This window comes from Calliphora vicina, chromosome 3, assembly GCF_958450345.1.
Source record: "Calliphora vicina chromosome 3, idCalVici1.1, whole genome shotgun sequence".
Classification (NCBI taxonomy): Eukaryota; Metazoa; Arthropoda; class Insecta; order Diptera; family Calliphoridae; genus Calliphora; species Calliphora vicina.
Window position 1 is genome coordinate 63,703,448 of NC_088782.1, and position 14,251 is coordinate 63,717,698.

The 14,251-nt window shown below is 30.0% G+C and overlaps 1 protein-coding gene across 2 annotated transcripts in view; it reads left to right on the forward strand.

Annotated features, from left to right (window-relative positions):
• Positions 1-11,737, forward strand: part of pbl (epithelial cell transforming 2 pebble) — a 66,167-nt gene extending 54,430 nt beyond the window's left edge. For both annotated transcript variants that reach the window (XM_065504681.1, XM_065504680.1), the window contains 7 exons: positions 3,295-3,426; positions 3,497-3,853; positions 4,896-5,453; positions 5,515-5,898; positions 5,996-6,106; positions 6,289-6,438; positions 10,125-11,737. In XM_065504681.1, the coding sequence (XP_065360753.1) occupies positions 3,295-3,426; positions 3,497-3,853; positions 4,896-5,453; positions 5,515-5,898; positions 5,996-6,106; positions 6,289-6,438; positions 10,125-10,259 (1,827 nt within the window). In that variant the 3' untranslated portion in view covers positions 10,260-11,737. The remainder of the gene's footprint in view (positions 1-3,294; positions 3,427-3,496; positions 3,854-4,895; positions 5,454-5,514; positions 5,899-5,995; positions 6,107-6,288; positions 6,439-10,124) is intronic.
• Positions 11,738-14,251: the final 2,514 nt, after the last annotated feature.

Sequence of the window (14,251 nt, forward strand, 5' to 3'; positions counted from 1 at the left end):
TCACTATACTGTGATGTTTGACTGAACTAAGTGAATGAACAATTGCTCGCTTAATGTTTATGCAGTGAACAAAACGAACAGGTCACTTTTTAAAAAATAATTTGGCATATTATAATATGATTTTAATAATAAACAAAAGAAGAAGGAATTATATAAAATTCAAACAACATAAATCCCATTGAAACGCGTTTTCAAAATATAAGCTTCAAACATCTACAGTAATGTCAGACGACCAAAAAGAATAAAGTGAATAAAAAGAACAATAAAGAACCAGATGTTTGAACAACTTCTTATTGTTCATTTGACTGTATTGTTCAATTGAACTTGTTCGTTCATGAACAACCCAACTCTAGTCTGTTATAATTTAACAAATTGAGTTTGTAGCAGCCGTACAAACTAATATTTAAGATTTAATATCAAACAAGCTAAATTGTATATGATTTGTATTCAGAAAAGAAATCTAAATAGAATCATATAGTTTAATAGCGTCCTGGGAATTCAATAATTTTTTTGCAACAATACCGAAGAAACAACGAACTTACTTTGTAAATCGATTTGAATTATAATGTGTTTAGGAAACAAACATATTGAAATAATCTTATTTCCAAATCGAGTTAAGAAATAACCTACCATATTCAGTTTTCGTATAACCATTTATAAAATGAAATATTTGCTTAAAGAAGAGTAAGGCTTTCGGCAATTAATATCAAATTGCAATTAATTCCTTTAAAGTGCTCGTTGTGTTGACCACAATTGGGTCATCTCCAAATGGATGTTGATGGTTCAAAGTCCTCAACTAGGGTGGGTTCAGGTTTTTATATCGATTTCGGCAGTGGGTATGTTTCATACTGCTCATCAAAGCAGCATTATTCAGACAGAAATTTCGGCAATACAAAGGGTGGTACTCTGGTTGAGGTATTACAGGGTATTCGGTGTGTACGGATCTATACCGACAGTAAACCAGAATTTTTATCTCTCGAGTGTCTACACGACATCTAGATTGTAGGGAATGAATATTGCTCCCAATGACTTGTGTAGAAGTTGTCATTGTGAATACGGAGAGGGACTAGGACTACTAGTCCACGACTTAAAGGATCTATCGATTGTGGTCGAAGGATGGATTCGTTCATTCGTGCGTCAGGTTGGTACTGCACCGTATCACACACGGACATGTCAGGAGCTTTTAAGAGAACGCAACGTGATCTTGACCCAAGTAAGTTGGTGTAACTGGCTGTCTTTAAACTATGTTTCATTACAATTTAAAATATGGGTCTTAAAACCATTTTTAAAAGGGGGTATTTTCATCACGAAGAGTAAGGCTTTTGATTTTTCGCAGACATGGAATCATTACTGATCCAATGGTCTTGTTTCACAAATATTTCATTCCTTCTTGTTACATGATTAAGATGATGACAGGAATATCAATCAGGTATGAAAGTTTCATCCTACTATGTCCGAAAGCTTAATGCGAGCAAGGTGCATGAAGTCTTCTCAATTCAATGAGACTAGTGAGGACTCCTATCGGCCTTTTCTATATTGATCTGCTTAAATTCAGAAAGCAATCCGTTTTATCGTTTAGGGGAATTCCTCATGCTCGGATTGATTCTAATCACATTTTTTATACGTTTTTTTCAATTCGCTGTTTCATATTAAATATGATTTTTTTAAAGCTGTTGGTTTATTCATCAGCAGCTTTAGTCAAAAACAGGAAAATTATTGTAAATTTGCTGCCTTGTTAGGGTGACATTTTTAGACTCGTTGATTGCGATACCTTCTTGTAGAAAAAAATAAAAGGCAAGTAAAAGGCAACATTATTGACAGACAAGAAAAAGTAAAACTATTAAATCCAATAACTGATCAATGTTAAACGAATTTCGAGTTCAGTAGAATTTAAGATGGGAACATTCTCACTTAATCAAATTGAGGGCAAAAAGTATAACATAGTGTGAACATTTTCACAAGAGAAGAAACAAAATGCACTTCAAGGGCAAAAGGCAACATTTTTGCTAATAACTTTGTTTTTATTTAATCTAAGCAAAAAAGGATTTCGTTATAGTTTTATGAATTTTGAAACCGATTTTCAATTAATTTTAACTTTCTCATGCTAAAAATCAAAACCAAATCTCTTAATCCCTTAATATATGCATTTTCTGAAAACTGGTGGAGGATGTTATAAATTCGGCTCTGCCGAATGATTACTCACTAATTGATTTTAATTTTATATTTCATAAGTTAGTGGCTGCTGATCATTGTTTATTTAATTTTCAAGTGCATGTCATTATTTATTAAATTTTTATGTTTATGTACATTTTTATTTGTTTGTAGAGCAATTTAGTTTTTAATTATTATTATTTTTTATGTATATTTTTATATTTTAAACAACTACAGAGGTTATATTCAGCCAAAGTTTTTTTTCTTCTGCAAATTTGTTATTGTTTTCTTTGTTTTTTCTTAAAGTATTATGAGCAAAAAACAAAAACGTATTAAAGATTTAACAAATTGTTTAAGCAGAAAAAAATATACGTTTCTCTTTTTTTACATAAAAATTAAAAAAAAATTTAAACAATTTGAATTTTTATGATAAACACACACAAACACACATTAATATATTAGATATTTGAAAATAGCAACAAGAAACAAATTTATGAATGAATATTCTTGTTTAAAGAAATATATTAACACATTAAAAAAGAAAGACAGCACAAAAAAAGACAAGGTCAGCTAAATGATTTTCTTTTGAAATTAAATTTCTAAGTGAAAATTAAGAAAAAGTGTTAATTTTTAATGGTTTAAGGCGAATTTTGAAATCACCTTTAGTTCTAAGTTCTAAAATTTCCCCTGAGTTATGTTTCTAAGTAAAATAGATCATATATTCCTAAAAAATTTCAAATATATTGCGACTAATATTTAAATTTTTTTTATCGACAAGTTGTTCACAAGAAATGTCAAGTATTTCTTGTTAAATTTAGCCAATTTTATGTATTTGAATACTTCTTGTATTATAAAACGAGCAAAATTCTAAAAACTTAGCAACATATTCAAAATAGTTTTTAAATTTAGCACAGGTTTATAAAACTAATATTGTATGGAAATTTTGTTTTATAAATTTAAAAATTGTTTTACAAAATTCTACCTGTCTTTTTTTTTAATTTAAGAAAATTTAAACAAGATCATTGAAATTATATAAATTTGTGTGTGTGTGTGTGTTTGTATAAAACTTATTTTTTAATATTTATATTAATAAACAATTATTTTATACAATTTTTATAGTAATTTTAACCTTTTGTCATTTAGGTGGTCGATGAACATGCCACACAAGCTAAACCAGAACCCAAAAATCATCGTACTCATATATTAAAATCTGATTGGTTTTGGTATACCATACAAAATGGCTATGCCGATGAAATGGATTATCTGTTCGGGGATGTAAGTTGTAGATAAAAGTTATATACGTATAAAAATAACAATTTAATTCATGTTTCCTTGCCATTTCTAGTACCTTGATAGTATTGCTAATACGCCAAATTGTGATCGTCGTGATTCCTTGCCCATCAGCTTTAATAAACGTAAACGTAAGCGTTTCTCGCAACGCATACAGCTGGAAGGTACACCCTTGGGTTCGGGCAAACGTCGTTCATCCGTCTCAGATGCTGGCCTACTATCCGTATCGGGTAGTTTCTTTGATTGCACCACAAGTCCGGACAAATTGGAGGGTGGTAAATTGTTGACAGAGCCGGAGACATCAGTATGCGAACAGACACCCACAAAGAAGTCCTCAATGCGTTTTAATCATTTTATGGATTTCTATAGTACGGAATCGAATTATGTCGGTATATTGGATACAATTGTGAATGTAAGTGAATTATTTGTCTTCTAAGGTTTTATTTATAGATTATTACATAATTGAAATTGCATTGTTTTTTAAAAATTTGTGAAGAAGGGGAAGTTAGTGAAGAAAGGGCATCGGTTAAGAGTACCTGGAACAATTCGTTCCTGGTAGCAGTTGAGAATACTACTCCAACCAGCTCTTAACTGTGCAAGTGTTGATAGAGTTTGCCTCTCACTGTCCGATGTTGATTTAAGACCTTATTGCATCTGTAGCCTTTAATGGCTTCTGTGACCGTCATTTGGTGCAATGTCATCTGTGTGTTTATTATTGACATTCGGTCGAGGTCCGATGATATGACATCCTGGATGTCTCAAATATAACGCCGAATGTCTGCCCGTATGTGTCGATGGGGATCTTCCATACAAATTTGATGGTTGGTCTTGCCAGCAACATATTATGTTGCCTGACAGACAGCATCTTGGTTTCCTCATGCAAGTGATCCACAATTGTCATTTTGACACATGAAGTTGCGATTCCAAGTGCATTGCTTTTTGTTGTCTGCAATACTTGCCATTGTGTGTCACTGAGAAAAGGGGCACATATGGGGGCTGCGTAATTAAGGAGAATGTGAGCCATTGCTTTATATGTCGCCGTTATTGTCTTCTTGTCCATGCCCCAGTAGGAATTTAATTGAAGAAGTGAAGGAGGCTGTCGAAGACTACCCCTAACATCTTCGGGTTCTGAACCGTAGGGATACGTCTGCCTTCGACTGAGATGCCGAGTTCCATCCTTACTTCCTTAGTCCATGAATTGAAAAGTAACACTGTTGATTTAAAAGTTGATGATTACGAAAGGGTTAAACAAAATTCAATTATATTTGATAAAACTATTTTTAAATTAGCTGCCAGAATTTAAATTAAGGTTGGAGCGGGCCGTTACAAACACAAGTATATAAAAATTGATCAATATAATGCCATCCTTTAAACCATTAATAAATTTCAAAACAACTTTTCAAAATTATGCGAACGATTATTTCAACTATTTCTAACTTCAAAAATTCTTTTAGCTCTTCAAAAATCCCCTTGAAGAAATTGCGGAAACCAACGAAGCCCTACTAAATAAATCGGAAATTCGAGCCATATTTGGTAATTTTATACCCATACACGAGGTACATCAAAGTATGCTCGAACGTTTGCGTAGCATACACGGTAAATGGACGGAGGATTGTTCAATTGGTGATATAATACTGCAGCATCGTGATGATTTAATAAAAGCCTACCCACCTTATGTGAATTTCTTTGAACAAATGAAAGAAACACTATTACACTGTGATACACAAAATCCTCGATTCCATGCATTTCTTAAGATAAATCAAACGAAGCCGGAATGTGGACGACAAAGTCTGCAGGATTTAATGATACGGCCGGTGCAAAGATTGCCCAGTATCAGTTTGTTGTTGAATGACATATTAAAGCATACGAACAAAAGTAATCCCGACTATGCGAGATTGGAGGAGGCTTTAAAGGCCATCAAAGAGGTGATGATGCATATAAATGAGGATAAACGGAAAACAGAATCACGTATGGCCATATTTGATATATTCAATGATATTGAAGGATGTCCGGTAAGTTTGTAAAGAAAACAATTAATTATTTTATTATTTATTAATTAATTTTCTTTTGCAGGCCCATTTGGTATCTTCCAATCGTAGTTTCATATCTCGCTGTGAAGTCACCGAATTGACGGATAATCTTAGCGGGCGTGGTGATAATTTAATGCTGTACTTATTCTCCGACACCATAGAGGTGTGTAAGAAACGTTCCAGGGGTTTTAACAGTGCCAAATCGCCCAGTACGAATAAATCATTTAAGCACATTAAATTAATATCCTTAAATGCAATACGTTTTGTTATTGATATAACCGACAGTCCTCGTGCGTTTGCTTTACTTTGTCGCCAGGATAAAGATAAATTGCATTCATTTACCATAAGTGATGAGGAGATTGACAAAGTTGTCTACTTGAAAACGTTGTGCAAACAAATGGCTGAAAATGCCTGCCGTACTGATACTGTAAGTGTCTTTGTTTTTATTTCATCTTTTTTACAATCTTATTTATTTTATTGATTGATTTCTTTTCTTGTATTTTTTCTTGTTCACCCATTAAAAGGATAAAGCTTTACTATGTCGTACTTCTCAAGAATTGGAAGTGGATATTAGTGATGTGAACTTGAGTACGCTATCAAAAGCCTTTAAATTAGCGGCACGTACACGGTTAAAGGTAGGTTTTTTTGTTGTTTTTGTTTCATTATTAATTATATGTATAAATATTTATTATAAGGTGTTGTTTACAGTAGATTTTTTATTTAAATTTTTATGTTAAATTTTATTTTATTATTGTTTTTGTTTGTTTTTGTTAACATTGACTTTTATTTAATTGAAGAAAATATTTACTCTACCTAGGTCGGGCGCGCATTTTCATTCAACAAAACCCCTTCGAAATTAAAACGCGCTGTTTCCACCATGATGACATCACCATTCGGTAGCACCAACTCTTTAACACCTGCCTCACAATTAGCACAAATGCGTTTGGCCAGTTGTACGAATATACATGTAAGTTAATTATGTTTGTTTTAATTTATATTTATTATTTTTTGTTGCACACGTTTAGAAATTTGTAATTTAATGTTGAAAAATTGTGATTTTTTTGTTTTGAAACAATGTAGAGCAATGGAAAACCAAAATACTTTGACCAAATACGTTTTGACTTTAGTTCGGACTTTCCTTAAAAAGTGTCCTGGATAGACGGCTTTCGACCGGACTAATAGTAGTTTTAAACTGAATTGTATATAATTAAATTAATATTTCTCTCGATATCATGACTAACTGCAGAATATGCTACATTTTAGTAATGATGGAATTTTGCAAAACAAAGGGCAAGTAAAAGGCAGCATTTTTGCCAGAAAAGAAAACGGCATTATACTGTTACAATAACAACAAACATTTCGAAGCAGAACTCACATTGTTGCAAGCAGTTGGAATACAATTAAATGGATTCCGGGTATTCGGAATTGAATAAAAATATAGGACTTACTAGTACAAACCTTTTTGAAATTCAAACGGTCTACTATTAGGTCAAATTAGACCATCTGAGCTGAGCAGACTCAAATAATTTACGCTGTATGGTTGACTTATAGCAAGATAGCGGTAAACCGACCAAGTGATCGATCTCGTCAATTTGTAGACGTGAGCCTCTTTTGGCTAGTTCATCCGCAATAGCATTGCCAGGTACACCAGAGTGACCAGGCACCCAGAATAACTCCAGGTTAGAATGTCTCGCCATCTCATTAAGAGATACCCGGCATTCATGTACCAATCTGGATGTCGAGTATACTGTTACAATAACAACAAACATTTCGAAGTAGAACTCACATTGTTGCAAGCAGTTGAAATACAATTAAATGGATTCTGGGTATTGGGATTGAATAAAAATATAGGACTTACTAGCACAAACCTTTTTGAAATTCAAACGGTCTACTATTAGGTCATATTGTCATAATGTCCTAATATATTATGATAGTTTAAACAAATTTTTGTTTCAAACAAAAAAGTTCTAAACTAATAAGACTTTTGATATGTAAATCAGACATAATGTGGAATTCCAGCATTTTATGTGTGCTGTTTGATAACGTTTAGGAATAAAGTAACAGTCATCTATTAAACGTCGCAAAAATCGCTCTGAATCAGAAAATAGTATTCATCGTTAGCTTTTGTAATCTCTTCAATTATGTCTTCATATAATGAATAAATGAATGCTTCCATGCACGATTCTCGCTTCTTTTTAACTGACACATTGATACTTTTGTTATACCATTCACCTTCGTGAGGAGGGTATATATAAGTTTGTCATTCCGTTTGTAATTTTCACAATATAATTTTCCGACCCTATAAAGTATATATATTCTGGATCCTTATAGATAGAGGAGTCGATTAAGCCCTGTCAGTCTGTCTGCCCGTCTGTCTGTTGAAATCAATTTTCTGAAGACCCCAGATATATTCGGGATCCAAATCTTCAATAATTCTGTCAGACATGCTTTCGAGAAGTTTCATATTTAAAATCAGCAAAATCGATATGAGATATGAGGAAAAAACCAGGACAACCTCGATTTTTTACCTATATCTGGATTACTAAGTCATTAATATAGACAATATGGATATCTAATGATAGATATTTCAAAGACCTTTGCAACGACGTATATAAGACCATAGTAAGTCGGACCTACAACATACTACAACCAAAAGAAAACTTTTTAAAATTAAAAAAAAAATTTAAATTTTAAATTTTTAAAAAAAAAAAATTTAAATTTTAAATAATTCGAAAAAATATTTTTTACAAAAAATTAAAAAAATATTTTGTTTATCTAAAAATATTTAAAATTTGTATTTTGAAGTATAATTTGGTGAAGTGTATATAAGATTCGGCACAGCCGAATATAGCTCTCTTACTTGTTTCTTGACTTAGATCTGCATTGAATACGTAATTTTCCATTTTGAGGTTATGATATTTGAAACACATACAATGGAAATTGAAGATTATATTAAGAAGCATAGGTCACTTGGGTAAGGTTGTTTTACCTTGTGTCCATCGCACAATTCATACCATGTTTCTTGCTTGCCATCTTAACTAAATCACTTCTGTATAGACAGGTTTTGTCAATAAGAATTTGTTGACCAAGAATTCTACGACTCAAGTCCCCAAATGCCAGACAGAATCAGAGAAGATGTTCAGTAGTCTATTCTTCTTCTAGAAGTCGTTGTAAGTAAATGTTTGTGCATGTACACCTATAGGCCAGTATCGAGTAATGACCGCTGTGTGGCTTATTTATCATAAATAGTGTCCTCTGCATATCCATAATGGGCCAAAATTTCCCAACTTTCTTTGCCAATTAAGTGGAGTTTGTGTGAATTCAGCTGTTTATCCCTCTAGAGAGAAACGCCATTTTAAACGCTCTATTATTACCCTCTATATCGCTGTGTACAGGTCTCATACAGGGCAGATATCTCCATTAAAAACACCCTGTATTTTTGGAAAATTTTCGATGTGATGTATACACTATCTGGGGATCTAATAGCCCAACGGATCTATGGACCCAAGTACATTGTTCCCTTTGTGTTACGTCAACGTATTTCCACATATCTTTGTGCATATATGTTTTACCGATCTTTCAAGTATTTGTCTTAAATTGGTGGCCATCACTGTAGATAGAAGTTCGAGGAGAGAAGGATTTAAGGATTCAAGAATTCAAATAGCGCAGACTGTCATTAGACTTTTAGCTTATAAAATATGTAGTATAAAGTAATAAATAAGTAAAGCAAAAAGTCATAGAAATGAACAGCGATGGGCAGAAATACGCAAAATAAAGTCTCCTAAAGTCTCAATAACAAATCTTGGAATTACAAGATCAATACATTTATTTTTGATTCTGAAACAATTTATTTAAATAAAGAAATAAGAAAACGAACGATTAACTGCATTGCAATTTGAGTGCTTTTCAAATTGAATCTAATTACAGAATAGAGTAACCTCCCTTATTTTGTCTGGCAAAGACAAATACATCGAATTATATTTAAGGCGATTCGTGCAGGAATAACTTTTTTGAATTTTCCTTTATAGACCAATGCAGTCGGCTGCTATTTTGTTTCGACCTAATAATCATAGTTTACACATTGGCAACTGTCATGTTCACATAGATATCTTTTAAATCACACCTATATAATATTTTTAACATTTCCTTAGACCAATCGAAATTAGTCTTTTTTAGAGATCTTACAATATTAGTTCCCACAAATTATAATTTTTTTCGTAGCGTTGTAGCATTGTATATCGTAAATATTTTTCGAACAAATTTTTCGAAACAAAAACAAAACATTAATAAAAAAAAAAATACGACATACAACGCTACGACACCAATTGTGAATTGGGCAAATGTATGACGCTCAGCAAAGAAAAAATACTTGAGCTATAGGTTTTTCAGGATTCATTTTGAATTGTCTTATGTTTTGTCATAATACTTACAAAAAAAACTATTTGAAAATCTGGCCTTATTATTATTCAAAATGTTAAAAGAAGAACTGCATTGAAAAAATATTTGCAATTAATTATTAAAATAAATTTTAAAGAATTAGTACCAAAAACTCTCTGTACAAATAATATTTTAAGATAAACGTTTAATTATAAAAGTTTCAAGTTTCATATTTTTTTAATTAATATTAATGTTTATGTTTGTTTTGTCTTCCAGGAAGTTGTTGATGAGGAAAGTTCTGGCATGCGCAGCAGTTCACCTTCAGCACAGTCAGAAGTATTAGCTCCACTTTCGGTGCAGCCGACACGTAAAAATAAATCATGTACATTAAGTGGAGTGGGACGTATTTAAATAAAAAATATGGCAAAACATCAACAACAGCAGTCAGACATTGTCTGCAACTTAAATACTCCTTCTATTATTTTCAATTATGTGAAAATAAGTTACATTTAGCATTATTATAATTAAAAAAACTATTATTAAAATCATCATCATGATCATCTCATTGGCGTCCTAGTGTCATTTACTGTAAGACACTTTAAACTATATTAAAACACAAAATGAAGAAAGAAACTTAAACGTTTAATATAAACTTTAATGTTTTAATTTCACAAAAAAAAAATAAAAAAGAGTACACATTTATAATTAAAATATCTTAATGATAAATATTTAGAGTTTAGCTGAAATTTCTTTACAAGTATTTAAAATACTAAAATATCGTAATTTCAATTTACGGTAATCGTAACACAATTCAAAAAAAATATAATGAAACAAAAAAAAAAAAAACTTGCGCTTAATGAAGGGTTTTCGCTGTCATACAAATATGATTTTACTTTTAACAAATTTTGTAAGGACTCTTAAATGTCTTTTATACATAAATATATTTGATTACTATTAAATCTTTAAGTGATTTTTTGTAATTTTAATATTGTTTAAGTCGCCTATAATTAATAATTGTTGTCACAACTTTTTATTTTAATTTAATTCTATGCTATAGAAACAAAAACAAACAAACAAAAAACACTACACTCCATATTACATATTTTTAGTCTAAAAAAAACTTCTAACATTGGAGTAATATCTACATAAAGCTTAATTTTTGTTCTTTTTTAAATTTTTTTAATATAAGATTTTTTATAAGCATTAAATTCAATTTGATTGTGTCGATAAGAGATTTCCGGTTAAGCATTAGTAGTAACAAAATCATATTTTAAGTAACACTTAAAATATAAAGATTTTATTAAATGCTAAATCTGCTGCACGGCTATTTACTACCTACTACTTCTCCTCTTTCTTTGTATGTTTAATATTTGTATATAAAGTATATATTTTTTTTATTTTTTCATTTGATACCCTTTCATTAACTTGCATCTCTTATACATAAACATATTTTATCATTCTAATCATGCTTTAGAACTTAGTACATAATATGAACAATTTACTTAAACTATACATATATAAATATTATTTTTTTTATACAAAAACAAATAAACCATTTGATTATATTTTATAAAAAAAAACAAATTGTGGTCAAAATAACATTGAGTAACTAATTATTGTGTGCGAGTGCTTTCCTTATTATATAATGCAACATGTGTAAATCTTTAACTATAATTTTTTAGATATCTCTTAAATAATTCCAATGTTTAAAGGATACATTCATAGGTTATCCTTTTTCCATTTATATACTTTGAGAATTGTGTCGCTTATTTTATTTTAAAATTGTATCACATAAGTGGCCTAATTAACTTGTATAGTAGTAGTACTAGTAATTATTCAGTATAAACAATAAAGAAATCAACTATTTTTTATAGTTACAATAATATTTACATGATTGTGTTTTAAATTAATTTTAAAGTTATATCGAATCGTCTGGTTTTTTGATGTTTTACAACCACTTTTCATTGTGGCATGCAGAGCAAGAGAACAAATACAAGTTTGGACTTTTTGTTGCTTGACTGGTTTTTGAAATAAAAGTAATAAAAGTAGAGTATAACCTGATACATATTTACAAATGGTCATTTTCAAATATTAAACATTAAATATAAAATTATTTTCAATTTGGTTCAGAAGATTTAGCCCTTCAAAGTTGACTGATTCTCAGTGTTCAAATAAACAGACCATTTTTAGGTAATTTTCAGATAATACTTCAGATACAATATCTCGAAAACTAGGTAACTTAACGTCATTATTTTTCATTGTATTGATAGATAGATATATTTATTAAGAAAAGAATAACAAAAAAAGTACAACTGTTTGTTTTGTGTTTGTCCTGGGGGATAATTACTGCAGTCGAACACGATCCAATACATATTCGAACGTACGATTTTTTTTTTATTTTTGGGATTCTCTTATTCTTATTCGCTTATTAGCGTTCGATATTTATTTCGATTACGACTGCGAGAATTTTCCCCGGTTAAATCGATATTTACCAACTATGCATTTTTTCAATATTTCTCAACTTTGATTGAAAATAAAAAAAACTGTAAATTTCTATATTTGCCATATTTTTAAAATAAGTTCTTTGAATATTCCTTTCCTGCAATATTTTTAAAAAAAAATTAAAATAAATAAATTTAAAACATTTTTTTTAAATCTTTTTTGGAAAATCTTTTACAAAAAAATCCGATTTGCTCAATTTTCATTAAAATCGGTCCAAAAATATATAACATTTCGCTATATTCCACTAGAAATTGCAAATATTAATAAATTTTACCTTTGACCTTCACGATTTAAAGGTTAACGTTTTCCAATTTTAGTAAATCTTGCAGACTATATTTAAAATTACCTGGAATGAATAGTTTTTAACTTAAATTCAAAACAGTAAGGAAATTGTGCTCATTCGCCAAAATATTTAAATCGAAGTACATACATACATACAATTTTGTGAAAATGAGCGAGTTCACTTAATTGTGAATAAATTCGAAAATAATCCATCGATATTTATGATCGATATCTCATTTTGTTTCTATTACATGTGGTTTTGCGATAAAGCAATAAAGATCACCGCATTCGTGATCGAATGAGCTATCGTATCGAAAAATGATTACGATATCGAAATTATGATAAAATGTACTAAATTTCTTGCTCGATATCGAATGCCATAATCTCAAATAAGAAAATTACGATCAATTTTACTCGATATCGAATGCGGTAGTTTGGCCGTTTTCGTTTCCGTTTCTGCCGTTTTCGATTTTTCATGATTTTTAAAAAAAAAAAAATTCCTATTTTCATGTAAAAAATATATTTTTTGCTACAATTTGTTATTATAACTACGAATCTACTGAGCCGATTGAAACGCAATATATAAACGGATTAAAAGTTATGTAAATTTCAATCTTTCTAAGTTTACTTTACATATTACAACATTTTAAAGACCAAAATTATAGTTTAAACTGATTATATTTAATTTTTTAATGTTTTAGGTATGTTTTAGTCTAAAATTGCGGCGAAAACTAGGCTCCCAATTAGCTTGTAGTATGAAATGAATTTGACTCTGATTGTTTTTTTTTTGCTATTGTCAAATTGTTTATTGAAACCGAATGTATGTATATTTTCTATTAATTTTTTTAGTTTTTGTGTACATATATTTACAGAATATATATTGTTTTATTTCAAGAGAAAAATCTGTCACGTACGATATTAAATTTTATTTATTATAAAATCATCCAGAGATTGTTTTTTTTTTTGTAAATGAAAAATATTTCGTTTAGTGTAAGAAATTAGAAGAAAACATAACGCCTCTCACGATTCGAATATTTTCGCATATTTCTACATGTACCTCAAAATGAGTTTCATTTTATGTCACGTACGATATACCCTTATTTTGCTCAATATTTTGGACAACAATATTTCGAAAGCACTTTTTATTATTTTAAAATATTGTACCCTCTGAATGGAACATAAAGACCAAATTATTTTTCAGATACTCTTATTTTTGCAAATTCTATTCCACTCTATCCAACAAATGTCACGTACGATGATATGGAATTGCGCATATATATTTTATTAACATCTAAAAAATTGTTATTAACATTAAATAAACCATTAAGGCCGGGTAACTTATCAGAATTTTAAACATAGTTAAGGCATAATCAATGTTTAAATTAACATTGATTATGCCTTAACAATGTTTAAAATTTTGATAAGTTACCCGGCCTAAGAGAGCCGGAATCTTATATACCCTTCACCAAATTATACTTTAAAATAAAAATAAATTTAAAAAGTATTAGTTAAACAATATACATATGTTTAAAATTAACATTACTTAATGAAACACCCTATAAAAAATGAACGGTCCTTTCTTATATACTTACTCTTTGTCTTCTTTTTCTTATTTTTAC